The sequence below is a fragment of the Eucalyptus grandis genome, chromosome 5 (genome assembly GCF_016545825.1).
Source record: "Eucalyptus grandis isolate ANBG69807.140 chromosome 5, ASM1654582v1, whole genome shotgun sequence".
Lineage (NCBI taxonomy): Eukaryota > Viridiplantae > Streptophyta > Magnoliopsida > Myrtales > Myrtaceae > Eucalyptus > Eucalyptus grandis.
Window position 1 is genome coordinate 1,264,688 of NC_052616.1, and position 23,705 is coordinate 1,288,392.

The 23,705-nt window shown below is 41.4% G+C and overlaps 5 protein-coding genes, 1 long non-coding RNA gene and 2 other non-coding genes across 12 annotated transcripts; 1 reads left to right on the plus strand and 7 right to left on the minus strand.

Moving 5' to 3' along the window:
• Positions 1 to 148: 148 nt before the first annotated feature.
• On the minus strand, positions 149 to 5,026 carry LOC104443450 (serine/threonine-protein kinase BSK3). 4 transcript variants are annotated; one of them, XM_010056845.3, is made up of 12 exons: positions 4,576 to 5,025; positions 3,986 to 4,442; positions 3,335 to 3,490; positions 3,030 to 3,259; positions 2,664 to 2,799; positions 2,355 to 2,488; positions 2,169 to 2,274; positions 1,988 to 2,073; positions 1,619 to 1,807; positions 1,377 to 1,529; positions 1,058 to 1,171; positions 149 to 784 (listed from the first exon to the last, which is right to left on the minus strand). In XM_010056845.3, exons 3-12 carry the CDS (start codon positions 3,414 to 3,416, stop codon positions 530 to 532), a joined length of 1,485 nt encoding a protein of 494 aa, XP_010055147.1. In that variant the 5' UTR covers positions 3,417 to 3,490; positions 3,986 to 4,442; positions 4,576 to 5,025; the 3' UTR covers positions 149 to 529. The 4 variants fall into 4 exon arrangements, with proteins under 4 accessions (XP_010055147.1, XP_039169129.1, XP_010055149.1 ...); XM_039313195.1 differs by lacking the exon at positions 3,986 to 4,442 and having other exon boundaries at positions 4,576 to 5,026; XM_010056847.3 differs by having other exon boundaries at positions 3,030 to 3,250; positions 3,986 to 5,026.
• Positions 5,027 to 6,582: 1,556 nt separating this feature from the next.
• LOC104443449 (putative ripening-related protein 1) lies at positions 6,583 to 12,803 on the minus strand. The gene is made up of 2 exons (XM_010056843.2): positions 12,184 to 12,803; positions 6,583 to 7,068 (listed from the first exon to the last, which is right to left on the minus strand). The coding sequence occupies exons 1-2, from the start codon at positions 12,742 to 12,744 to the stop codon at positions 6,583 to 6,585; spliced, it is 1,047 nt and encodes a 348-aa protein (XP_010055145.2). The 5' UTR covers positions 12,745 to 12,803.
• TRNAE-CUC lies at positions 7,961 to 8,033 on the minus strand. The gene has a single exon. It is a non-coding gene; the product is annotated as a tRNA-Glu (tRNA).
• Positions 9,410 to 10,301, minus strand: LOC108959425. Of its 2 annotated transcripts, XR_005551178.1 has the most exons (3): positions 10,232 to 10,301; positions 9,594 to 10,141; positions 9,410 to 9,505 (listed from the first exon to the last, which is right to left on the minus strand). It is a non-coding gene; the product is annotated as an uncharacterized LOC108959425 (long non-coding RNA). The 2 variants fall into 2 exon arrangements; XR_005551177.1 differs by having other exon boundaries at positions 9,594 to 10,298.
• Positions 12,804 to 13,578: 775 nt separating the features above from the next.
• On the minus strand, positions 13,579 to 13,651 carry TRNAE-CUC. Its single transcript has one exon. It is a non-coding gene; the product is annotated as a tRNA-Glu (tRNA).
• A 1,303-nt stretch (positions 13,652 to 14,954) lies between these two features.
• LOC104443452 (actin-depolymerizing factor 8) lies at positions 14,955 to 15,612 on the plus strand. The gene is made up of 2 exons (XM_010056848.2): positions 14,955 to 15,214; positions 15,462 to 15,612. Exons 1-2 carry the CDS (start codon positions 14,967 to 14,969, stop codon positions 15,610 to 15,612), a joined length of 399 nt encoding a protein of 132 aa, XP_010055150.1. The 5' UTR covers positions 14,955 to 14,966.
• A 384-nt stretch (positions 15,613 to 15,996) lies between these two features.
• LOC104443453 (protein O-glucosyltransferase 1) lies at positions 15,997 to 18,952 on the minus strand. The gene is made up of 6 exons (XM_010056849.3): positions 18,658 to 18,952; positions 17,732 to 18,291; positions 17,404 to 17,596; positions 16,924 to 16,988; positions 16,617 to 16,827; positions 15,997 to 16,522 (listed from the first exon to the last, which is right to left on the minus strand). Exons 1-6 carry the CDS (start codon positions 18,793 to 18,795, stop codon positions 16,163 to 16,165), a joined length of 1,527 nt encoding a protein of 508 aa, XP_010055151.1. The 5' UTR covers positions 18,796 to 18,952; the 3' UTR covers positions 15,997 to 16,162.
• Positions 18,953 to 21,101: 2,149 nt separating this feature from the next.
• On the minus strand, positions 21,102 to 22,299 carry LOC104445914 (protein O-glucosyltransferase 2-like). Its single transcript, XM_039312775.1, has 3 exons — positions 22,135 to 22,299; positions 21,416 to 21,487; positions 21,102 to 21,335 (listed from the first exon to the last, which is right to left on the minus strand). The coding sequence occupies exons 1-3, from the start codon at positions 22,297 to 22,299 to the stop codon at positions 21,102 to 21,104; spliced, it is 471 nt and encodes a 156-aa protein (XP_039168709.1).
• Between the last annotated feature and the right edge of the window lie 1,406 nt (positions 22,300 to 23,705).

Consider the following 23,705-nt stretch of genomic DNA (forward strand, 5'->3'; position numbering starts at 1 on the left):
CTCCGGAAAACCGATGATAAGACAAATGTGTGTCGACTATGTTAGAGAGGTTACTGATTCTTTTTCCCAGTCGTCCTGAAAAGCTGTCATCCTGATTATAAGATGGACATCACCCTCCAGACCATGCTAAACCATGGGAAAGAAAAAATTGACAGAAACAGAAAGGAGACCTCTCTGTCCCTCTCAGGTTCAACTTGAATTTCCAAATCAGGATCGAAACTGTCTCTATACAGAGATATAAGTTTGCAAACCTTTCCTCCAAATAAATAGCATTCTATCTCGTCCCAGTTGACAAAAAAGAAACACAAAAGGACACTGGGAAACAAAAGAACACTGATGTAGCCTATACAAATGTGCGAGTAGATCTGACCAAATAGTATGACTAACTCATTTCTCTGCACAGGAAGAACAGACAAATCAGAGCATCATGATGAGAACATTGAGAATGCTTTTCTCATTGCGTACTCCGGTAATAAAATCGTTCATCTGGGCAGACAGCAGTGTCCAATTTGTATTGTAGAGTCCTAGTTCATTTTTGGCCGGTGTTTGTACTCCGCTTAACTTCCAGAGCCGCACCTTCCTTAAGTGCGACCTGCGCTTCGGCCTCCATCCCTAGCATTATGAGGGCTGCAGCCTGAAGGTATGATGCGATGTGCCACACCGGGGAAACGACTTGGGCCTGCATTGCGTCATTCAGAGCTTCCTGAGCCATGTCACTCATTAGGTAAGACAGACTACGGCGAGCAAAAACTGTTGGAGAAACCATGGTTCCCGCGTCGACAAACTGCATGTTGAAGGCAAAAGCTGATTTAGATCTTATTTATTGAGTAACCAACGAATTAATGAAATGGTAAGGATTTTCAGACAGTCATCGTAAATTTCATGAACTCTTTTTTCCTTGAAATTAGATGAGAGGAAATTCAAAGGGCATTCATGCCCAGATGATAGCTAGGACTTCCAGATCCCAGTTGCATCATAATGATCGAAATGAAGAGAAGATTGAGAACAATAATTTTTGTTCAAGGGTTGGATATTCATCAAGACAGGAAATACAAACCTGTGTGTAGTTATCAACTGCTGCTGCGAAATCTTTCTGCCGGAAAGCAAGATCGCCCTTTTTCTTCAAGTTCAATGTTTCCTGCATTTGGTCTGTCCACATCTGAAAAGAGAGCTGCAGCATATCGAACGGAACAAAATGTTAACATTCTTCACATCCGACAAGGATTACAGAAATTTAGATAAAATGCATGACTAAGCTAATGAAGAGGCGCTCCTATAGGGTTTAATGTCTGAATGTTTGAACATGAAAACAAGGCAAATATTAGACTTCAATAATGGATGCTTCTACATGCTCTAAACAAAAAGAATGAGCAAACCTCATTTGTTAATCCTTCATCGTCTTTATATCCGAGATTGTCCAAAATTTCGTGTATTGCAGTCAAATCCTTTCTTGAGCAAGCCTCCCCAAAAGGTGATAGAGGAGATAAAGAAGCTCTGTGGGGGATTCCCATAAGTATGTGAGAAGCAACCTGAAAACCACAGAGAGAAATCTCAGCAAGCAAATTTCTTCAAGTTGGCACACAGACCCTTTCTTTCTCGAAATAAAAGAAAAGCATACCTCAACCTCCTTCTGCAATGGAGTTAATGCAGCAACTAAGGACTTTGGATTTGGACGTTCTCGAGGTTCATATTGTAAACATCGGGAAGCCAAGCGTACCAACTCAGTCCCATCATCATCAGAAAACTGTCCTTCCAAGCAAGAATCTATCAATGTCTGCAGATGCCGATCCCTTATTAAGTCGAGGGCCTGATATAGATCAGTGGAGATTCAGGGTCAAAGGGGTAAAGCTTAAAAGATACATAAAGGGAATAAAGGCAATACTTATTCCATGGAGCATATGAAAAAAAGGTTTTGATGCAGTGTCCTCATTTATCAAAGAGAAAATCAAATTTTCATTCCAGATGATGCTTGAATTTAGAAACTCACATGACTTGGGGGTATATGTTTTCCACTTAGAAGGTCAAGCAGAAGAGTACCAAAGCTATATATAACGCTTTCTGGCGTTACGCTGCCTGTGAAACAGAAGAACAATATATGGCGCATAAGCACTTGTACAACCAGGAGAAACAGATAAGTCGATAAGTGCTTGTTGCATTGGATTCTGTACCCGTTCTCAGGTACTCTGGAGGTGTAAATGCTGAATTTGTGCTATAATTCTTGCCATCCCGACTATTTTTCATGAGGCCAAAGGTCGAAAGTCTAGGATTACCATCCTGAAAAGATCTGATCATGAACATAACAAATAAAACATGAAGGAGAATGATTTTGCCGACGGGATTAACCAGACTTTTACCTCATCAAACAGTATCCTATATGCATTAAGATCATGATAAAGCGCGCGCCCTTTGCTTGTGCAATAATCCAGTGCTTGTGCAATATGAAGGACGACCCTCATTCTCATAGGCCATTTCATGGGTTGCAAATCCCCTGATTCAAAATATCAAATCTGATTTGAGAGTAGAGCGCCTTGAACTTGTTTATGGGTTAGCAAAGCCATTTACGACATACTTTCATTGAGAAAGTTAGCACTTAACCAGATTACCAGAACACATGTTGAAACAAATTGTACACAGAATGTTATGCTTTTCATAAAAGGACCTACAATGAAATAAGTGCTTTGCCAGCGTTTCGTTGGGCATATATTCTGCAACAAGCAACCTCTCCTCATCTTGGGAGCAACAACCCAGCAAATTTGCCAATCTGTTACTTCGCAGCTGACCAACTGACTTTGCCTCCTCCTGCACCCACAAAAGAATGTATCAAATTGATGTGCTGGTACAGAGAAAAAATGCACACGCATTGCCCTTTCCTCATGATTAACATTTGCTTGTGGAAATTGAGAGTGAATATTGTCCCTTTCACAAAGAATTATATATGCAATGGGAGAAAGAAACCAAAGGAAAAGATAAAACACGGTGTTTTTCATGAGGAAGAGGAGAGAAAAACATATAACAGAATGACTTAATACCAAGAATTGCCGGGAATCAGGCCAAGCATTTCTATTGAATCTCTTGACAGCAATTCGCTTCTGGTCCTCTAGCTTTCCTTTGTAGACGACATTGGGAGCCTTCTCTCCATGCTCCGACACAATATTCTCCACTGCAAAACCTGATGTCGCCTTCTTAAGCTGCTCGAACGTGAACTCTCGGAATGCAGGCAAGGACTTAGGTTCGGCCAACTCATCTTTCTCTGGAAATGCTAATGATGTAAAAACACGAGTCATGATATGCTCAAGTTTCTACAAGGAATAAGTGCTACCAGTGTTTCACGCACCAACATCAGCAACTTCAAGGACAGATCCCTTGAATTGCGACTCCCAGCAACATGGTGGCAATTTGGAGAACTGACACCCCATCTCCACGTCAAAAATCAATATGCGGATCTTCAATACCCCCTTCGACGAAGCGGCTATCTCAGCAAATTTTACATCTAGCACACAACAAGGAGAATTCAGCAGTAGAAACATCAGGGGAACCGAAAAAATGAGAAAATTAAAACAAGTGTTCTTCTCAGAACTCCTTGCTTCTTTTTATCCACAAGCAACTAACTCAGAAATGAAAGGAGAAAGTGTTGACGTAATTAGACTATACAATCCCAGGCACAACTTAAAAGGAGCAACCATCCTCGATCTGTTCACACTTAGAAACTGATTTGGCTAATACGGACAACATTTCTTTTCCTTGACCACAAAACAACGTTCTAATTTACCAACTCTCTCTCTCTCTCTCTCTCTCTCTCTCTCTCTCTCTCTATGTGGTGTATCGTCATCCAAAACTGCTCTGGACTATACCCATATTCAGTATCTCTAGCAAAGCATTCAAGATCAACCAGTTGCTCATTTCTATACCTCTTCAAGCAAAACATGAGAGAGAGAGACAGAGAGAGAGAGAGAGAGAGAGAGAGCAACCGGGTTAGTATCATTACCAGCTAAGAAGCTTCAAGCTTCAGAGTCAACTCAGGGTCAGTGAAGCAGAAACCAATGAAACGACAAAAACCCAGCTTCCAATACCTTAAACTCAGTATTCATCTGCCATTGATCAGCTATTTAAACCACGAACATTGGAAAAAGAAGAGAATTTTTATTTTTTCGATTTCCAATGAACGAAATCACTAAAAAACCAACTCGTGAAGTCGCTTTGAACCTTGAGCCAATCACTACGCAAAAAATCTTTCACTTTCTCGGTCCAACCAACAATTCTCCAAACAAGATCCACACTTTCGCTACAGTGAAAACACTTGGAACCGAATCGAAGCGCCTGCTTCTCAATTTCCCATGAATCTCCACCGCCTCGAACAACAAAAGGTCGATTAATTTTATGTGCAGACTCCGAAAAAACGTGGTTATTTTATAGCTTTGACGAGGAGAGATCTGGTCAAGCGGCTGCGGGGGGAAAGAAAAGGAAGTAATTCCGAATGAAGTGAGAATGTTTAGCGTCGTAGCTGGATCAGCTCGGATGGGATCAAAAGTCAAAACCACGTAAAAGAAAATGGAACAGTATACAGACTATATATACCCAATAAAATACATTGAGCGTACGAGGCTGGCTGGTTGTGGATGATAAACTAAAGAGAGATTAAATAATTCCTCCGACATGCCACCAACTTCTGTTGAAAGCCGCAGAATCTTCACGTTATTTTAACAAGTGGGTATCGTCGTTGTTGGTGTTGCTGGTAGCGAAATAATTCAAGAAACTTTGTCAATCAATGTACACTATCGTTTTCCCCCTCCCCTCCCTTTGACTCTCTCTCTCTCTCTCTCTCTCTACTGGTTAGATCAGTCCCGCCCTCGAAGGATGCTTGGACCGTAACGTTTCAAGAAGAGGCGAGAGAGAGAGAGAGAGAGAGAAACGTTTCGAGAAGAGGCGAGATAGAGAGAGAGAGAGAGAGAAACTTTCGAGGGTCGAGGAGGAAGTCTCATGGCGTGACAGTTGGAGAGGAGGGACCAGCGGCCCAAAAGCTCTTCAAAGTTCCGAACTTTTGCTCTGTCTTTCCATCTCTTTCGAGCTGCTGTTCGCCTCCATCACTCCCGCCGTAATCATTTCAGTTTTCGTGCGGTACCCGAAACGGCGACGTCTCTCTCTCTCTCTCTCTCTCTCTCTCACTCTCTACTTGACCTCCTTTTTCTTTTTGATTTAACAAGGGGGAGCTGGATCACACTCCTCTCCTGTACTTTCTCTGTCAAATGTCAAGCAAGCGGCAATCTTTTTTCACTTATTTTCTGTTCCTTTTGCTTAGATCATCTGTCAAATCATGTAACTTGATAATCTTCATCTGAGTTTCTCCAATGGAGCAGTTTCCGCTCTCTGCATCCTCATTTATTGAGAATCTTGAGCTAGTTAAGTATTATGTCAGTAAACTCGTTGACTATATCAGATACTATATTTGTCCACAGTTGACCTTTCCAAATTATAACCCAAATAAAAAATAAAATTACTTTGAATATGTGCCAAGTTATGGACCAGGCAAGGGCAGGTCCTAGGTGGTCCTTGCCTGATGTATTGACCTACTAGATAATGCACGCGAAGTCCAACTAAGAAAGAGTTTTGAGATGATATAATTAACCCGAGAACTTCAGTTGTTTAACTCTTTTCAGCACTTCTTTTGATGATACTATCGATGTCAACTGGAATCTCAGCATGGAAGTACTATTACTTCAATAATAATTTTTTTATATTATAGTACAGACGGGATTTTACAACGCCACGTAATTACATATTAATTGCATAAGTTGAAAAAGCAAAAGCATCACCAAACACCAAGCATTTGTTTTTCAGCTTACCTTGACAAAAGAAGTTGGTAAACAACTCAAATGAAAGTTAATAATCTGAAATTAGTTGGTAACTTAATCAAAGAATAGTTGGCTAGTCACTCGAATAAAGTTTGGTACTTTCATTTAATAATTTGTAAACTTAAATCATCAGCATTAAAAAAAGAAAAAAAGAGGTAGATAGAAATCCGTCAAAGATAATAGAAGACATTATCGATCATGCTGAGTGCTGACCTTTATAGCTTGAATAACACTAAGTGGCGTGTAGTTCAATATGCAAAACGGTATTGTCATTCTCAGTCACCAGCCTAATTCCATCCTATCAATGCCCATAATTCAGCTGCAAAAAGCCTAGCTTACTGCCCAAAAAGGGTACCGGTTTCAGCATTATGCTTCATGGGCTGAAACTCTACAAACTAGAAGCATTTTCGCATGCAGCAGCAGATTGGGCACAGATACTGGACAGGCCTCTCGTCACTTCTCTCGTTTTCGTCGCATATCTTTTTCTTTAGTCAGTTATCATCGCAGGTGAGCTCATCCTAAACATCAAGGCTGAAATATAATGGAAAATTTCCAGGTGACCGATTGTAAAATGACTCAACATTCTGCACGGAGAAGCTGTGCTCACAACCGTAGTCCGAATTGCTTATGATCCATAAAAGGAAGTATCTTTATATTCAGTACAGGTTATTTCTTACATGTACATCGTTCGATAGATTATGTATAAGTACTGTGACAAGCATAGCATGAAGAACTAGGCATCGGACCATGTAATGTCGAGCCAGCCCCAATTGTCCTTAGGCACCCCCAGGGCCTCCCACACAGCTCTGGATGCATCGACGATGTCGTTATCGCATGGAGGTTGGTAATCATGCTCTTCATCGCATCCCATAGTCGAGTCGCATTCGTCCACCACCATGGCCTGGGCGCTCCTCCCGTTGCCGTAGATCGTTATGTTCCTGAGACACCTGCTCATGTTATCAAACCACCCCGTGGATAGTGCCACGACAGGCGTGTCATCAGAATGGTAGTGGTTGTCACACTCGGATGGTCCACCTCCATCTCCGCCCTTCGCGAAGCTATTCAGGGTGAGGTGGGCCCTGGTGTGGCCCAACACCGGCGGCGAACACTTGTAAATCGGGTACATCTGGCCGTTTTTGCAACAGTCCGAATCGTCCCCGGTGTTGCATTGTCCAGGAGGGGGATTCTTCCCTCTGATTCTGCCACTCGGTCTGCAGGACTGACCTTGAACTTCCATACAGCTCATAGCCAGAAGAGCAAGAAGCAATGAGCCCAAGCATTTCAAGCTAAAGCTATTCATTTTCTCTATCTTTGTAAGATGTTCTTGCTTTTTAGCTCTCGATGCTAGGAAAAGGAGTCATGTAGAGCTATATATAAGATAATCAAAGCTGGTACTCATAAGACAGCAGCACAATCTGGCATGATAGTCTTCAAAGGTAGTGGAAAGCTGCATAATACAGAAGGGGCTGACGATGGTTACTTCCCATCAACATAAGCGGTACGGCGTTGTGGAGAAGCAAAACAGTTAAGACTACTATCTCATATATACTTGAGTCTATCCCCTAACGGATGAGTGAACATGGATTTGTCATTGACCGAGACTATGTCCGATTCTCATCCGAATCACAGAGACATGATTAAAAATTTGATTAGCTTGGAATCGTGTTCTAATTGCCAACGAATAAGGCTCCATTCCTGTCACGGAACTCACTTGCTGCCTTAAGATCCTAAAAGACACCCATTAAGGCCTTAAACTTTAACCAACAAAAGACGTGACCAAACGTCTCCGTGACACTGACGTCTTTTCCTCTGTTTTTAGCAGAATCTCAAACATTAAAACAAACCATCAGCCTACTTTGCTTGCTAGTTGCTACATACAACTACAATTAAAAGCGATGATGGAGTCCTGCAACTGCCCAAATTCCAATTTTGATGATTTATATGCCATGATAGTGAAAAGTGAAAGAATGAAAAAAGATCTACGCTGTCGGATTTTGACGACAGCATTGATTCACTTGCAAGTAGGACAATCATATGGCCGCCTTTTCTTTCTCCATAGTAGTAGACAGATCATTACAAAATCAAAGAAAAAAGGGACCAAGAAAAGGAAATTCCGTTGCCGGGACTTGAACCCGGGTCTCTCGGGTGAGAGCCGAGTATCCTAACCAACTAGACTACAACGGATGTTGGTAAGCACTGCCAAATAGAATTTATAATTACTAGAATAGCTCTCTCGCTCCTACATATTGCTCCACTTCCATGAATGACTAAGATAGCCGATCGTGATAGATGTTAAGCTTTAAGATTGAAAGGCAAACCAAGCAAAAAAAAAAACATGTGAACACATAAAATTCAAAGAATAATGCAAATTATATTTAAAGAACAAAACGCTTAGCTATGTGCCTCCATATTAATTCTTAATTTTCCATATCATTGTTAGCAAGTTAAAGGTTTGAATTTATGCTTATCTTCGATCAATTTGTTTAGTTAAGTTTTTCATTTTTTTTTATTCCTTTTTTCTTGATAGTTCCTTCACTTAAGAAATGGGGTTTTGAAATCTTCCGCAATTAAATTTCCAGCCTAGTTCTTTTTCAATTTCTTTCTAGGCTCAAAACAAAAGTGGTTATTTGGAAGGGCCTTCTTAAGGACCAACCCATTGGACCTTACCTTTCCTAGTTTGCCCTTTCAGGACAGGAACAAACAAACTGGCGAAGTACACGGAGAACCGACCATTGGTAAGCTGAATTAGATGGAGTAAAAACATGGTCAAAACTCAAAAGCCCATCGCTGTGTTTAACTCCTAATTGCTAAATTGGACAAAAGCTCATGCAGATGATCACTGTCAGGAACCAAGAAATGAATACTAAAATTAACCCCCGATTTTCCCCTTAAAAACACTCTCCCAGTCACCTCCGCCCTCTTTCCCTCACACATTGACCTCCACAATACATTATATTTATATATCTGGGGGTCTCTTTGTTCATTGTTTTTCAGTCTCTCCATCTTTCACTTTTCTGCTTCTCTCTTCTCATCAGGATCATCTCTTATTGGCAGGCATCAACATGGTACTGCTTTACCCCTATCCTCCTCCTAGTAAAGCCCTTCTTTCATTTTCCTCCATTATGCACGTTTTAGTGTTTTTCAAGGCTTAAACAAGACTGATGCGCACCCACCCCGTTGGTGGCAGAGATGGTAGAGCTACACGTTAGCCACCCGCAAGGCCAGAGTTCAACTCTCCGCCTCGTCATTTGCACGACTTACCTGCGACTCATGGGGGGTGAGTCCCTACGGGTTGCCTCGGGTTTGCAACCGGCACCGGCTGTACGGCGCTTCCCGAGTCACCAAAAAAAAAAAAAAAAACAAGACTGATGTGCATTTTCTTGTAAACTAGAATAATCTTTGATGCAATGCACCAGATCAATACGCATTTGCAAATTATCTGGCTTGGAGATTGCAGATTATATTGACTTAAAAGGAAATAGAACCCAGGTTGGTCATTTGGTATCTTATATAAGTTTTGACAATGTTGATATAATTCTCATGTTGAGCAATTGTATAACGACCATTTAAGCTGCTTCTGCCATTCAAAATAAGCTGCTTGAACATGAACTCTCGGAATGCGGGCAAGGACTTTGGTTCGGCCATCTCATTGTTCTCTGGAAAAATATGAAAAGAATGTCAGAACAGGAGTCATGATATGCTCAAGTTCCTACAAGGAAGAAGTGCTACTAGTGAATTAAGCACCAAAATCAGCAACTTCGATGACCGATCCCTTGAATTGCGACTCTCAGCATCTGGTGCCAATTTGGAGAACTGGCACCCCATCTCCAAATATGCGGATCTTCAATACCCTCTTCAACAAAGCGGCTATCTCAGCAAATTTTACATCTCTCTCTCTGTTTTATGTTAGGTTTGAAGAGGTAAAGAAATGATCAACTTGTGGATTTTGAATGCTTTGCTAGAGATACTAAACATGGGTGTCATCCGAGCAGTTTTGGATGATGATACACAAGAGAGAGAGAGAGTTGGTGAATTGGAACGTTGTTTTATGGTCAAGGAAAAGAAATGAGAGAGAGAGAGAGTTGGCGAATTGGAACCTTGTTTATGGTCAAGGAAAAGAAATGTTGTGTATCATCATCCAAAACTGCTCTGGACTACACCCATGTTCAGTATCTCTAGCAAAACATTCAAAATCCACAAGTTGACATTTCTTTACCTCTTCAAGCATGACATAAAACAGAGTGAGAGAGAGAGCAATTGGGGAGTATCATTACCAGCTAAGAAGCTTCAACCTTCAGAAAAAAAGAAGATGTATATATTTCTTTAAACCAGGGTCAGTGAAGCAGAAATCAATGAATCGACAAAAACCCAGCTTCCAATACCTTAAACCCAGTATTTATCTGCCATTGATCAGCTCTTTAAACCACGAACATTGGAAAAAGAAGATATATATATATATATATATATATATATATATATATATATATTTCTTTTTCCAGTTTCCAATGAGCGAAACCACTGAAAAACGAACTCGTGAAGTCGCTTCGAACCTTGAGCCAATCACTACGCAAAAAATCTTCACTTTCTCGGTCCAACCAACAATTCTCCAAACAAGATCCAAACTTTCGCTACAGTGAAAACACTCGGAACCGAATCGAAGCACCTGCTTCTCAATTTCCCATGAATCTCCACCTCCTCGAACAACCAAAAGTTGATTAATTTATGATCAGTCTTCAAAAAAACGTGGAAAGAGAGATCTGGTCAAGCCGATGCGGGGGCCAAGAAAAAGAAAGAATTCCGAATGGACTGAGAATGCTTAACGTTGTGGCTGGATCATCTCAGATGGGATCAAAACCATGGAAAGCAAAACGAAACAGTATACAGAATATACCCAATAAAATACATTGAGCGTACGAGGCTGGTTCGTTGCGGATGATAAACTAAAGAAGGAACAAATAATTTCTCCGACATGCTATCAACTTCTGTTGAAAGCCGCAGAATCTTCACGTTATTTTAACAAGTGGGTATCGTCGTCGTTGGTGTTGCTGGTAGTGAAATAATTCAAGAAACTTTGTTAATCAATGAACGCTATCGTTTCCCCCTCCTCCCACAACCCAACCCGCCCCCACCCCGCCCCCCTCAAGATTAGTCCCGTCCTCGAATGATGCTTGGAGAGAGAGAGAGAGAGAGAGAGAGAGACTTTCGAGGGTCGAGGAGGAAGTCGCATGGCGTGACGCTTGGAGATGAGGGACCACGCGGCCCAAAAGCTCTTCAAAGTTCCAAACTTTTGCTCTGTCTACCCATCTCTTTCGAGCTGCCGTTCGCCTCCATCACTCCCGCCATAATCATTTCAGTTTTCGTTTTCGTTCGGAACCCGAAACGGCCACGTCTCTCTCTCTCTCTCTCTCTCTACACTCGACCTCCTTTTTCTACTGGATTTAACAGGGGGGAGCTGGATCACACTTCCCTCCTGTACTTTCTCTGTCAAATCTCAAGCAAGCAACATTCTTTTTTCGCTTATTTCCTGCTCCTTTGGCTTAGATCATCTGTCAAATCATGCAACTTGATGATCTTCATATTAGTTTCTCCAATGGAGTAGTTTCCACTCTCTGCATCCTCATTTATTGAGAATCTTGAGCTAGTTAAGTATTTTGTCAGAAGCTTGTTGGCTATATCAGATGCTATATTTATCCACAGTTGACCTTTCCAAATTATAAGCCAAATAAAAAAAAGTTTTACTTTGAATATGTGCCGAGTTATAGACAAGGCAAGACCTAGGTGTAGGGGTGTGCAACGGAAACCACGGTGTAGGGCTATATCATGCTGAGTGCTGATCTTTGCATAGCTTGAATAACACTAGGTGGCATCTAGCCCAATATGCAAACCGGTATTGTCATTCTCAATAGCCAGCCTATTTCCATCTTGTCAATGCCCATGATTCAGCTGCAAAAGCACTAGCTTACTGCCCAAAGAGGGAATAAGTTTCAGCATTATGCTTCAGGGGCTGAAACTATACTGACTAGAAAGCATTTTCGTACGCAGCAGCAAATTGGGCACAGATACTGGACAGGCCCCTCATCACTTCTCTCATTTTCGTTGCATATGCTTATTTCTTCAGTCAGGTATCATCACAGTTGAGCTCATCCTAAACATCAAGGCTGATATATAATGGAAAATTTCCAGGTAAGCGATTAATGAGTCAACATTCTGCACGGAGAAGCTGTACTCCATAAAATGGAGTGTCTTTTGATTTAGTGCAGGTTATTTCTTACATGTACATCGTTCGATAGATTTCGTATAAGTATTATGACAAGCATAGGACAAAGAACTAGGCGTCGGACCATGTAATGTCAAGCCAACCCCAATTGTCCTTAGACACCCCCAGGGCCTCCCACACAGCTCTAGACGCATCGACGATGTCGTTATCGCATGGAGGTTGGTAATCATGCTCTTCATCGCATCCCATAGTCGAGTCGCATTCGTCTACCACCATGGCCTGGGTGCTCCTCCCATTGCCGTAGATCTTTATGTTCCTATGACACCTGCTCATGTTATCAAACCACCCCGTGGATAGTGCCACGACAGGCGTGTCATCAGAATGGTAGTGGTTGTCGCACTCGGATGGGCCACCTCCATCTCCGCCCTTCGCGAAGCTGTTCAGAGTGAGATGGGCCCTCGTGTGGCCTGACACCGGTGGCGAACACTTGTAAATCGGGTACATCTGGCCGTTTTTGCAACAGTCCGAGTCGTCCCCGGTGTTGCATTGTCCAGGAGGGGGATTCTTCCCTCTGATTCTGCCGCTCGGTCTGCAGGACTGACCTTGAACTTCCATACAACTCATAGCCAGAAGAGCAAAAAGCAATGAGCCCAAGCATTTCGAGCTAAAGCTATTCATTTTCTCTGCCTTTGTAAGATGTTCTTGCCTTTTAGCTCTCGATGCTTGCAAACGGAGTCATGCAGAGCTATATATAAGAAATCAAAGGTGGTACTCGTAAGACAGCAGCACAAACAGGCATGACAGTTCTCAAAGGTAATGGAAAGCTGCATAATACAGAAGGAACTAACGAAAATTACTTCCCATCAGCATAATCGGTACGGCATTGCGGAGAAGCAAAACAGTTAAGACCACTATCTCATATATACTTTAGTCCATCCTTTCACGGATGTGAAGAACTTGGATTCGTCCCCGCCAAAGACTTCGTCCAATTCTCATCCGAATCACAGAGACATGATTAAACATTTGATTAGCAGACGTCTAGATTGGAATCGTCCTGTAATTGCTATTGAAAAAGGCTCCATTCCCGTCACGGAACTCATTTGCCGCCTTAAGATCCTAAAAGACGCACGTTAAGGTTTAAAACTTGAACCATCAAAGGACGTAACGAAACATTTCTATCGCACTGACGTTTTTTCCTCTGTTTTTAGCAGAATCAAACTGGAAAACAATCTATCAGCCTGCTTTGCTTGCTACATATAACTACAATCGAAATTGAAGATGGACTCCTGCAAATGCCCAAATTCCAATTTAATGATCTATATGTCATGAAAGTAAAAGGTAAAAGAATTGAAAAAGAGGTGGGCTGTCGAATTTTGGCGACAACCTTGATTCGCTTGCAAGTAGGACAATCATATGGTCGCCTTTCAATTTTCTATGCTTTCTTAGCTTCCATAGTGGTAGACAGATCGTTACAAAATCAAAGAAAAAAAAAACGGACCAAGAAAAAGGAAATTCCGTTGCCGGGACTTGAACCCGGGTCTCTCGGGTGAGAGCCGAGTATCCTAACCAACTAGACTACAACGGATCTTGAAACCCCCCTCCAAATTATAATTTATAATCAAACAAACTCGATTCGACATATTGTTCCGCCTTCATGCATGACAAAGATAGCCTATCCTGATTAGTGTTAAGCTTTTAAGATTAAAAGGCAAAGCAAGCAATTAAAACCATGTGACCACATAAGATTCAAAGAATAATATAAATTACATATAAGGAAGAGAACGCCTAATTATGTGTCTCTATATCTAATTCTTAATTTTCCGGATCCTTATTAGCGAGTTAAAGGACTGAATCCATACTTATCTTCAATCTATTTATTTAGTTAAGGGTTTTTCTTTTCTATTCCTCTTTTCTTGATAGTTCCTTCACTTAAGAAATGGGGTTTTGAAATCTTCCACAATTGAAATTCCAGCTTAGTTCTTTTGCAATTTCTTTCTAAGCTCAAAACAGAAGTGGTTATTTGGAAGGGCCTTTTTTAAGGATCAACCCATTGGACCTTACCTTTCCTAGTTTGCTTTTTCAGAACAGGAACAAACAAACTGGCGAAGTACACGGAGAACCAACCTTTGGCGAGCTGAATCAGATGGAGTACAAACATGGTCAAAACTCAAAAGCCCATCGCTGTGTTTAACTCCTAATTGCTAAATTGGACAAAAGCTCATGCAGATGATCACCTGTCAGGAGCCAAGAAATGAATACTAAAATTAACCCCTTATTTTCCCCTTAAAACACTCTCTCCCAGTCACCTCCCCCCTCTTTCCCTCACACATTGACCTCCACAATACACCATATTTATATATCTGGGGTCTCTTTGTTCGTTGTTTTTCGGTCTCTCCATCTTTCGCTTTTCTGCTTCTCACTTCTCATCAGGATCATCTCTCATTGGCAGGCATCAACATGGTACTGCTTTGACCCTATTCTCCTCCTTCTAGTAAAGTCCTTCTTTCATTTTCTTTCATTATGCACGTTTGAGTGCACGTTTTGATGTTTTTCATGGCTTAGACAAGATCAGTCCGCATAAATAATGATGTGCATTTTCTTGCAAACTAGAATCATCTTTTGTGCAATGCACCAGATCAACCCGCATTTGTGAATTATCTGATTTGGAGATTGCAGATTCTATGGATTTAAAAAGAAATAAAATCCATGTTGGTGATTTGGTATCTTATATAAGTTTTGACAATGTTGATATAATTCTCATGTTGAGCAATTGTATAACGACCATATAACCTGCTTCTGCCATTGAATATATGCATGTTAGTTTCATTTTAATGGTCGCTAGCATGCAATGATCGTTTGATTGTTCAACAATATATGTATAGGCGAATTCGTCATCTGGAATGGCAGTGGATGACGAGTGCAAGCTTAAGTTCTTGGAGCTAAAAACAAAGAGGATTTACAGATTCATCGTGTTCAAGATCGAAGAGAAGATCCAACAGGTGACCATAGAGAAACTCGGTAGTCCAGAGGAAACCTATGACGATTTCTCCTCCAGTTTGCCCGCCGATGAGTGCCGATATGCTGTGTTTGACTTTGATTTCACGACTGATGAGAATTGCCAGAAAAGCAAGATTTTCTTCATTGCGTGGTGAGAACAATATTTGTCATTTTATCCTATGATTGATAGAAACTAGATTAGGATCATAATCTTAAGAGACACTGACGGTAACTGCGCGAATAAAACAATTCTCTGGAATTAATGTTTCTTGTCAGAGAAACAGAATTGGATGAGTATCTTATCCATGATAATCATCCATTCCTGGTCCAAATTGTAGAGTCTAATGCAGTACCCGATTGATTTCATCCATTAACTCATCAAATTCAACTTGTCTTAGGGCGCCCGAAACATCGAGGGTGAGGAGCAAGATGCTCTATGCCAGCTCAAAGGACAGATTCAAGAGAGAATTGGACGGTATTCAAGTTGAGCTGCAAGCTACTGATCCTAGCGAGATGAGCATCGATATCATAAGAGGACGAGCGCTTTAATCAGTTAAACCTCCAATGCCTACTCTCGATGATCTTGAGCCCCGCCACATCATTTTTCTTTGTAGCGTGCTCGTTTTCTTCTATGATGGTCTGTCACGCATGTACCATTCTACTGAAGGGAAACTAGCATCCATTTAGTCATGTTCGGCCCTTCCATAAATGTCGTTTCTTTCTTTTTTCTGGCTTAACAAATAACGTGTACGATGACCTGCCATGAGAAATTCAACTCAGTGGAAACATTCTTATGTAGTGTGTTCTGATGCTGTCAGTTTGACCAGACCAATCTTTCAGTGTTGTATATATAGACCTAGCTTTCAGGGTATTGAAGTCAGAGAGGACAAGACAAATTCCAGGTAGAGAATCGATATTTATTCATATTCACTGCAACCTATGTGTTACTCATGTTTCCATGTCTAATCCATAGGAAACTTCTTCCAGCAGCCTAGAAACTGGAACATAAAAATATGCAGTTTGAAAAAACAAAAAAGAAGTACAAAGGCTTGACTGAAAATTATCCTGAGAATGCCAAACAAAGTTAATGTAGCATCCGTCAGTTCTTGTTCATTTTCTCCCAGTATTCGGCTTCCCACCGCTCCACTTGTCTTGAGACGCTCTCTTTCCTCCCGAGAAATGCTTGAAATTCTCCCGGCTCATAAGGCGGTGGCAGTGTGCATGGAGGCGAATCACTGGGGGACTTAACCATTGATTCGAGCATGTTCTTTCTAAACAACCCTTGAGCAGGGCATGCCATTGTCTCTGAACAGTATTCGATTGCTCCTGGAGGTATCTCTGGCTTGTAAGTGATAAGTTTGCCGTATCCGCTGAGAAGATGAAACATGTAATCATATACGTTCTTCATCTTCAGACCCTCCTCCATGAATTTGCTTCCACTCTCCCCAATAACCTGGGCCTGTTTAATCATGCAATCCACAATATCATTCGCTGAGAAAAAAGAACAAAAATCAGAGAGGGCAGAACAATTAACTCGAAATGATTTTCCTTACCTCTTGAGGGTGATTGTTGCCCCATTCAACTGCAAACTTGATATCTCTGCACTTGTTGTCTGGCCTAATGGGCCAGTAATGCTCCAAAGGGATCATCCCTCTTGTGAAGAAATCGAGGAATTCAGGCTTTACCATCAATGTCATCGAGTTACATGCCATAATGTACTTCTCGCTCACCGACCAGGCCTCTCCTTCCACGTATATCTTGTACCTTTTACACAAATATTGTTGAAACAGCGAGATAAATCAGTCAGTCAATTTGTGGGGAAGGATGAAGGAAAAAACTCGGAAGGGTCCATTTGCCTACCTGTGGGTGCACTGGTCTTCTAACTTTGATTGCTTGAATCCTTGACTAACTTCACGAGACCATTCCTGGTTGTGAACCAGCTTGTCATTTTCGCATTCTCAATCATCACTATATACTTCTTTGTAGCCTCCTAAAACGAGGATTCATGCAACGCGATCCAGTTTAGTGGAAAAAAGGTTGTGTTATTTTTATCAGAATTTTATATGAGGCACACGGTCCTCCTTGCATTTCGCATTTAGACATTATACTCTAGCCCCTTTCAAGTTACTCTAATCTCCCTCGGCTTGAATTACTTTCAAGTAAACAGGCTAACTTTGGCTCGTGTACTACCCAACCTGACGAGTGAGTGCTACCAATATCTTCTGTTTTTTGCAGAATCCCATAAACGAGTCCCTTACATATGCTAAAGCCAGGGTGTTTCAAGAATCTCCTGGATTATCTTTCAAGTGCGATAGGACTGACTGGCTGAAGTGAATTTACCTGGTGATACAGATGAGTTTTCCAGTCCTGTCCACTGGTTGCATTGCACTTCATTAGGTCTCTCCTAGTGGCTGCGACACCTGTGTTCCCTTTCCAGTAAGCATAAGGTACTTTATCGTTCCACTCAATTTTCTCGGAGTTCTGTCTAATGGCTCTCACAGTACTTTCCCACGGCCCTATGTTGATCTCAGCCCTATATTGGACAAAATGAAACGAAATAAACCACAAATTCTTGACTAATATTCCTAAAGCAAGTTGGTTTTCCAAAATATATTCAAAACAACCTATGGATCAATTTCATAACTAGATAGTCAGTGTAAGGCATTACCATCCCCAGAATGACCAATCAGGAAACGTGATGTCGAAGGCTGACTGATTTCCACAGAAGCGGAATAGCGGGGGAGGCAACGTGGCATTCGGCCCCTGGTAGTCGTTCTTCATGATTACTGGCTGGTCATTGCAATAAAACATCAACTCAAGATCTGGTATTTTTCCTGGGTACAACCTCAGGAGCTGCACAATCCCCCATATTGTTCCCACATCTCTTGTTTGGTAGGGCTTCCTAAAGTGCTCCACATAGACCCTCCCCTTGAGAATCACTAGCCTATAGTGTGCAAAGTCTCTTGTCCTCTCCACCATTTCCTTCGTGATTCCCGTGCTTTTCCAGGCCCGGAGATCCTCGTGGATCCACCGGAAGTACTCTGGACACTCTCTGGCGGGCAAGTCCGTGGGTTGGAACATCGTTAGATAATCTATTGGGCATGTTTGTGGCTTGGTTGCATTGGTGCAGTTGAGAAGATACTCGATCTTTTGGGATGACCGCAACGAATCTTCTGGAATTTTATTGACATTAAATACTTCCCTCAATGACCCACCTGGAAAAATAAACTGCAATGCAGAGAAACCAAGACAGATGCAAAATTTAGACTAGGAGCATAAGAAATAAGAATGTTAATTCCAAATCTAAGTTCTGTCGGTACTTTCAGTATGCAATAACAGAGTGCAAACTTTTGTTTTTAAGAAGTTTGCAAGCTGATCTGGATCTGCTAGAAAAGACACAAACATGTGCAGCATCTAAAATTAGCTAATTTGCAACTTATTTTCTGGACACCAGATCATACTTCACAACTTAATCCATGGCAATCATCATTTTATTCATGTCTGATTGATCAGGAAATCAGTGAATAAAACGAGTTCAATAGCAGATAATGAAAAGTTAGATACGGGAAAGAAGGTAAGTGGCGCTGAACTTACAATATCTAGCCCTGAAATGATGCAGCCGCTGAGAACTATGATCAAGAACAAGACGAAAACAGCAGCTGAAGCCGGCACCTTGAGCGACCGAGGAGTTCTTTTGGATGAGGGCAAACCGTGGAGCTTCTCCTCCTCCATTTGATCTTAGCTAACGCCTCACTCGGTCTGCCAACTTTACTTCATGCCCGTCAAACCAAGAATGTCACATTCCTACTAAGCATTCATCACTCATTTACAGATTACTACGACTAATCAACTCCATCTGAACCGAAGGCTATCTAATAATAAACTAGAATTCGTTTTGAAGCCACGTGATTAGCCCATGTTGAAGCAAAATCCCCTAGTAATACTGCCTTGCTTGGAGTCTACTGTTTCATTCTCTTCCCTGGAAATTAGATCGGTGCTTTAAAGTCTAGTTTGACTGAATTAGCGCGAAAGAAAAGTTGGTCTTATCAGAATTTAACACGGCCATGCATCTTAATCAAAGTCAATGCCTCTCCATTAAGGAAGCCCCATCACATGTCTGGTCTGGTTATGCTTTTTCTTGGAAACCACTGCACAGGTGGAGACATTTTTGGGGTTCTGCACGTAGAGGACACCTGTAGACTTGTCAAGTCTTGTCTCCCCATTTCTGGCTTAATGCCAAGTAAAGAGAACCATTTATTTTAGGTCATTTGCTAAGCAAGACTTGAAGTAGAAGTGGTTGACTTTCCAGTCACCCTCTTTTTGCCCCCGGAAGGAACACAAGAAGTGTAATTTGTGCAAGTGTGATTAAACAGATCCACATGGCACATCTTCTTACCAGATCTTAGGACGAAGATGGAGTGATTATTCATCCACTGTACATGAAACAGCTTGCCGCAAAGTCGGTCCAAAGTTTTAATGCCAGCTTGGTGGTGCTTGAAGTTTTCGAGCAGGTCTGTTTGGCTCGCCAGATCTTTGAACTAGTCAGTTTGGAAAAACGTTACAAATCACATGGACCAAAAGAGCATCATTTCCATCAACGTTTCGTCCCTAGTGACTGACTATAGTCCAAATCCGTGAATAACGGTCAATGTCAAGAAAGTCCACACCGAAATTGCGGAGACTGGTCCATGGTGACCAGGTTTGGGCCTAACTCCTCTCTTTTCCAATGAATGGCCTAAATTTCTCTCGTTTTCAAGGGTTCTTTTTTCCGATTTTAGAGTGATAATGCATCTAAGCCTAACCCTTTTTTTGGCCAAGTTAAAAGCTATTCTCTCTCTGTATAATAATACAAAATGGATAGGTGGTTTCAATTACCTGTTAAATTCCATGAAAAGCCCGTTTCTTATTGTTTAATGGATGGGTCCCTTTTAATTTTCTCGAGCAGTCTAGACGTGCGCCAAGTTTACTTCATAATTAAGATATTTTTTCAAAAGAAATTCCTAGCTTTTCCTTTTTTTTATTGAAAGAAGATTGTAGTTGTTACTTAAAATGATACATCATAAGAACATAGATCTCATAACAAAGCGAATCAAAATAGAACAAAGTTCAGAATACTGCAATACAAATCCACATCTAGAAAACAAAGAGCATTGACAGAGTACTAGTAGAGTTAAGCATATGCATGTTCCACAATAATGGATTGGTCAAGCAAAATAATCAATGGTTGATCACTAGATTATCTTTATCGGTGATGAGCACAACCGAAAACTCTCTCTCCAATAAGCAGTAACTACGATGTTGCAGTGTGCACCTAAATTCGGCTTCCTCTGCACCATCGCCGTACACAGACAACTAAAACTGGTTGAGCGAACACAGATTTAATTTTTCGGAAGAGCAAATCTTTGTAGTTCCATGAGACACCAAAGTTATTGCAATCACTATTGAAACCGAAGGCAAAGGACTTGTATATTGACAGAGCATAGAGGTATTGAATCTTGAAAGCATATTTATTATATTCCCAAATCTAGATCGGGAGAGTTCAAACTCTCCAATTTAAAAGTAAATCAAGAGAAGAGAGCTCTCAAATCTAAATTGGGAGAGAAGAAGAAATAAGAAAACAAACATCCATCTTTTAGCCAACAACCACAAAATTTACATCGAAACACGATCTTTTTCTCCATTTGATGGGAGACTTCTCAATTTGATGGCAAAATAAGCCTTTTTGATACATTTACAGGCGATAAGGCGAGGGCGCAATTGCTTGATTCCTCAAGGTACATGGAAAATATGTAAAATTAGAGTTGTCTTCTCAAGATTCTCAAGATATAAAGTGAAATGGGAAACAAATGTAAAGTGATAAATTTAGAGTTGCTTCTCAAGATTCTTCCAAAACTCAGCCTCCAACATCTCAACCTGCCTAGTTACACTCTCTTTTCTCTCTATAAGAGCTTTGAACTCAACAGGGTCATAAAAAGGCGGCAACGAGCACGGAAGCGCATCACTAGGTGACTCCACCATCGACTCGACCATAAACGTCCTCATAAGCCATCAGCTGGGCACGCCATCATTTCCGAGCACAGACCGGTCATTACCGGAGTCACCTTTACCTCGAAGCCTCTCATTTCCGAGCACAGCTCGGTAATTCCCCGGGGCACCTTTACCTCCAACTTGAGAAGCTTCGCGTACTCGCTAAGCAGGTGAAACGTGCAGTCGAACTTCAGTTTTGAGCTCTCCTCGACGAACTTGGTCCTGCTACCGCTGATCCTCTGCGCCTGTTTCAATTGTCAAGTCATAACGAATTTGAGGAAAGAATGTAACGAAGGCCTAGGGCAAGATTGGGAATGCTGCTAACCTCTTCAGTGTGATTGTTTCCCCATTCAACAGCAAATTTGATATCTCTGCACTTATTGTTCGGCATAAGGGCCTGTTTGGCAACGTGCCAAACAGTGCCAGATTCTGATTTTTTGTTCCTGAATCAGTTTAGGACGAGAATCGCGTTTGGTAAAATTTTTGTTCGAGAACAATTTTGGACAAGATTTGAGAATCAAAAAAATTTGATTCTCCGTCCGAGAATCAGAAAAAGAATCAAAACGGTGAAACCCTTGCTCTTCCCTTTCGTCATCCCGGTTGCCGGTCCCGGCGAGGTCGCCGGAGGCAAGCCCGGCCTCGCCGGTGGCCGGGCAAGCCTCGCCCGGCTGCCGGTGAAGCTTGCGGCCACCGGCGAGGCCGGGTGAGCCTTGCCCAGTTGCCCGGCGAGGCTCGACCGACGAAGGCCGACCTCGCTGAGGGGTCGCGGTCCGGCGACCGGCCGATGAAGAAGAAGAAGAATAGGAAAAAAGGGAAAAAAAGGAAAAAAGAAAAGAAAAATAGTAAAAAGTAAAAAAATTATTTAAAAATTAAAATAAATTAATTTGGAACATAATCAATTAACACGGTATCAAACGCAATTCTATTCCAAAATAAAAAAAATTTGGACAGTTACCAAATGCGTTTTTAACTCGGTAATCAGCCTTAGAAGAATAAAAAATAATCATTTCTAGTCGAATCGGCTCCCGAGAATAGAATCGTTACCAAACGCGCCCTAATTAGCCAGTAATGCTCCATAGGCATCATCCCTCCTACGAAGTAATCGTAGAACTCTGGCTTTATCAGCAAGGTCATGGAATCACATGCCAAAATGTACTTCTTGCTCACCGACCAGCCAATTCCTTCTATGTAGATCTTGTACCTTTCCATGTTTCAAATTCATGCAGCCAAATGCAGATTTTGTTTTATAAGTGCAAGCTATTACAGATTGTGCATAAGTAATATGAAGTTATGTTGTTTTGCCAGTTTTAAATCCCGCAACGAAATATCTTTCACCAAGTGTTATATTTTGATTTTTATTAGAGGGGACTTAGGTTTTGTGCTAGTATTAGATAGAAATGATCAAAAGCTAATGGATATATATATAGTCACTTAATACAAGCTTAAAATTAATGAGAACCAATGTCGAAATCTAATGAACAGTTTAATCCAAAATCACTTCAACATACTAATGAAAACTCATTAAAATCAAAGTGATTCGTACAATATCGAAGCTGATTCGACAACATTGGACATTGACAAAAATACGGGAAAGCACTTGTTCCTAATTGGGCTAGAGGACACAATGTCGAACCTAATCGAAGACCTTAGATAGTGAAAACAACACCGAGTTTGCTCCTAAATGGTTATAAGGACACAACATCGGAATCTAATCGACGATGCTAGACAATGAATATCACGCCCCAATCCTCGAGCGCGCGTCCATCCATCAATGGTCGATACAAATGCGACGTTCCCAGGACGCGTCGCCGACTCATTTATTTTAATACGCATGCGGAAGCGAAACAATAAAACCTTGACAATAAATAACATGGAATAGGAAAGTAGGGCAACGTTTCATAAAAGCCAACTTTATATAAACAACTAGGTTTAGGTACAAAAGAGTCTGGGCAAAAGTTTACAAAATATCGGCTTTAAAAAAGAAGCTGTCCTAAGACAAACTAGTCGAACACAAACGCCGATCTTTCAGACTCCACCTCCACAGACTCCGGGGTTTCAATTCTCCACAACCACCAACTATGGAGATAAAAAGATAAGCCCACGACGGAGTGAGACAATGTCTTAGCAAGTTCACCCCCTAAACTCCTATTAGGAAATACACTCAAGGCTGGCCTAGTCACACAATACATATTACTTACCTCGCCTCAGTTCCTTCCTACACGTTAGTATAGTTCATATCACTCAATCATATCCAGTAATAAGAACTCAAACAATTGAAACGCAAACACTTTCATCTCAAACAACCACATGGGTCCAGATTATAAAACCAAACCGTTATGACACGTCACATATCATGTCACACAGTTTTGTCTCATAATACAGCGCATCTAACTCAATCAATCATGCGTTCCAATTGTTAATTTCGCCCCTCTAGGGTACGGCCTACTTGAAGTTCAGCGGTCTACTAGCATAGCCAGGTATCGTCTCTTCCCCATTGAGCACGGCTACATCTCTCAAAGACGGCTTTCCTAGAGGAGCATAGGTCTAGAATCTATTGCGACCCAAAGCTATTGTCTAGGTATCCCCTATAGGATAACGTCCATCTGACTCAATTC

Bases quoted from the DNA above. Each gene is read 5' to 3' on its own strand.
- LOC104443450 (XM_039313195.1), bottom strand. From the start codon at position 3,416: ATGGGGTGTCAGTTCTCCAAATTGCCACCATGTTGCTGGGAGTCGCAA. The intron at 2,800-3,029 runs GTATTAAGTCAT...TTGTGGGTGCAG, and splicing joins CTGATTCCCGGCAATTCTTG to GAGGAGGCAAAGTCAGTTGG. The intron at 2,489-2,663 runs GTAGGTCCTTTT...ATTTTGAATCAG, and splicing joins GGCAAAGCACTTATTTCATT to GGGATTTGCAACCCATGAAA.
- LOC104443449 (XM_010056843.2), bottom strand. From the start codon at position 12,744: ATGAATAGCTTTAGCTCGAAATGCTTGGGCTCATTGCTTTTTGCTCTT. The intron at 7,069-12,183 runs GCCTAGTTCTTT...GTTCAAGGTCAG, and splicing joins TTGACATTACATGGTCCGAC to TCCTGCAGACCGAGTGGCAG.
- LOC104443452 (XM_010056848.2), top strand. From the start codon at position 14,967: ATGGCAGTGGATGACGAGTGCAAGCTTAAGTTCTTGGAGCTAAAAACA. The intron at 15,215-15,461 runs GTGAGAACAATA...AACTTGTCTTAG, and splicing joins AAGATTTTCTTCATTGCGTG to GGCGCCCGAAACATCGAGGG.
- LOC104443453 (XM_010056849.3), bottom strand. From the start codon at position 18,795: ATGGAGGAGGAGAAGCTCCACGGTTTGCCCTCATCCAAAAGAACTCCT. The intron at 18,292-18,657 runs GTAAGTTCAGCG...TCTGCATTGCAG, and splicing joins TCATTTCAGGGCTAGATATT to TTTATTTTTCCAGGTGGGTC. The intron at 16,828-16,923 runs GTAGGCAAATGG...TTTGTGTAAAAG, and splicing joins GAAGACCAGTGCACCCACAG to GTACAAGATATACGTGGAAG.
- LOC104445914 (XM_039312775.1), bottom strand. From the start codon at position 22,299: ATGGAAAGGTACAAGATCTACATAGAAGGAATTGGCTGGTCGGTGAGC. The intron at 21,488-22,134 runs GTAACGATTCTA...GTTGCCAAACAG, and splicing joins GGCTAATTAGGGCGCGTTTG to GCCCTTATGCCGAACAATAA. The intron at 21,336-21,415 runs GTTAGCAGCATT...CAATTGAAACAG, and splicing joins GAAACAATCACACTGAAGAG to GCGCAGAGGATCAGCGGTAG.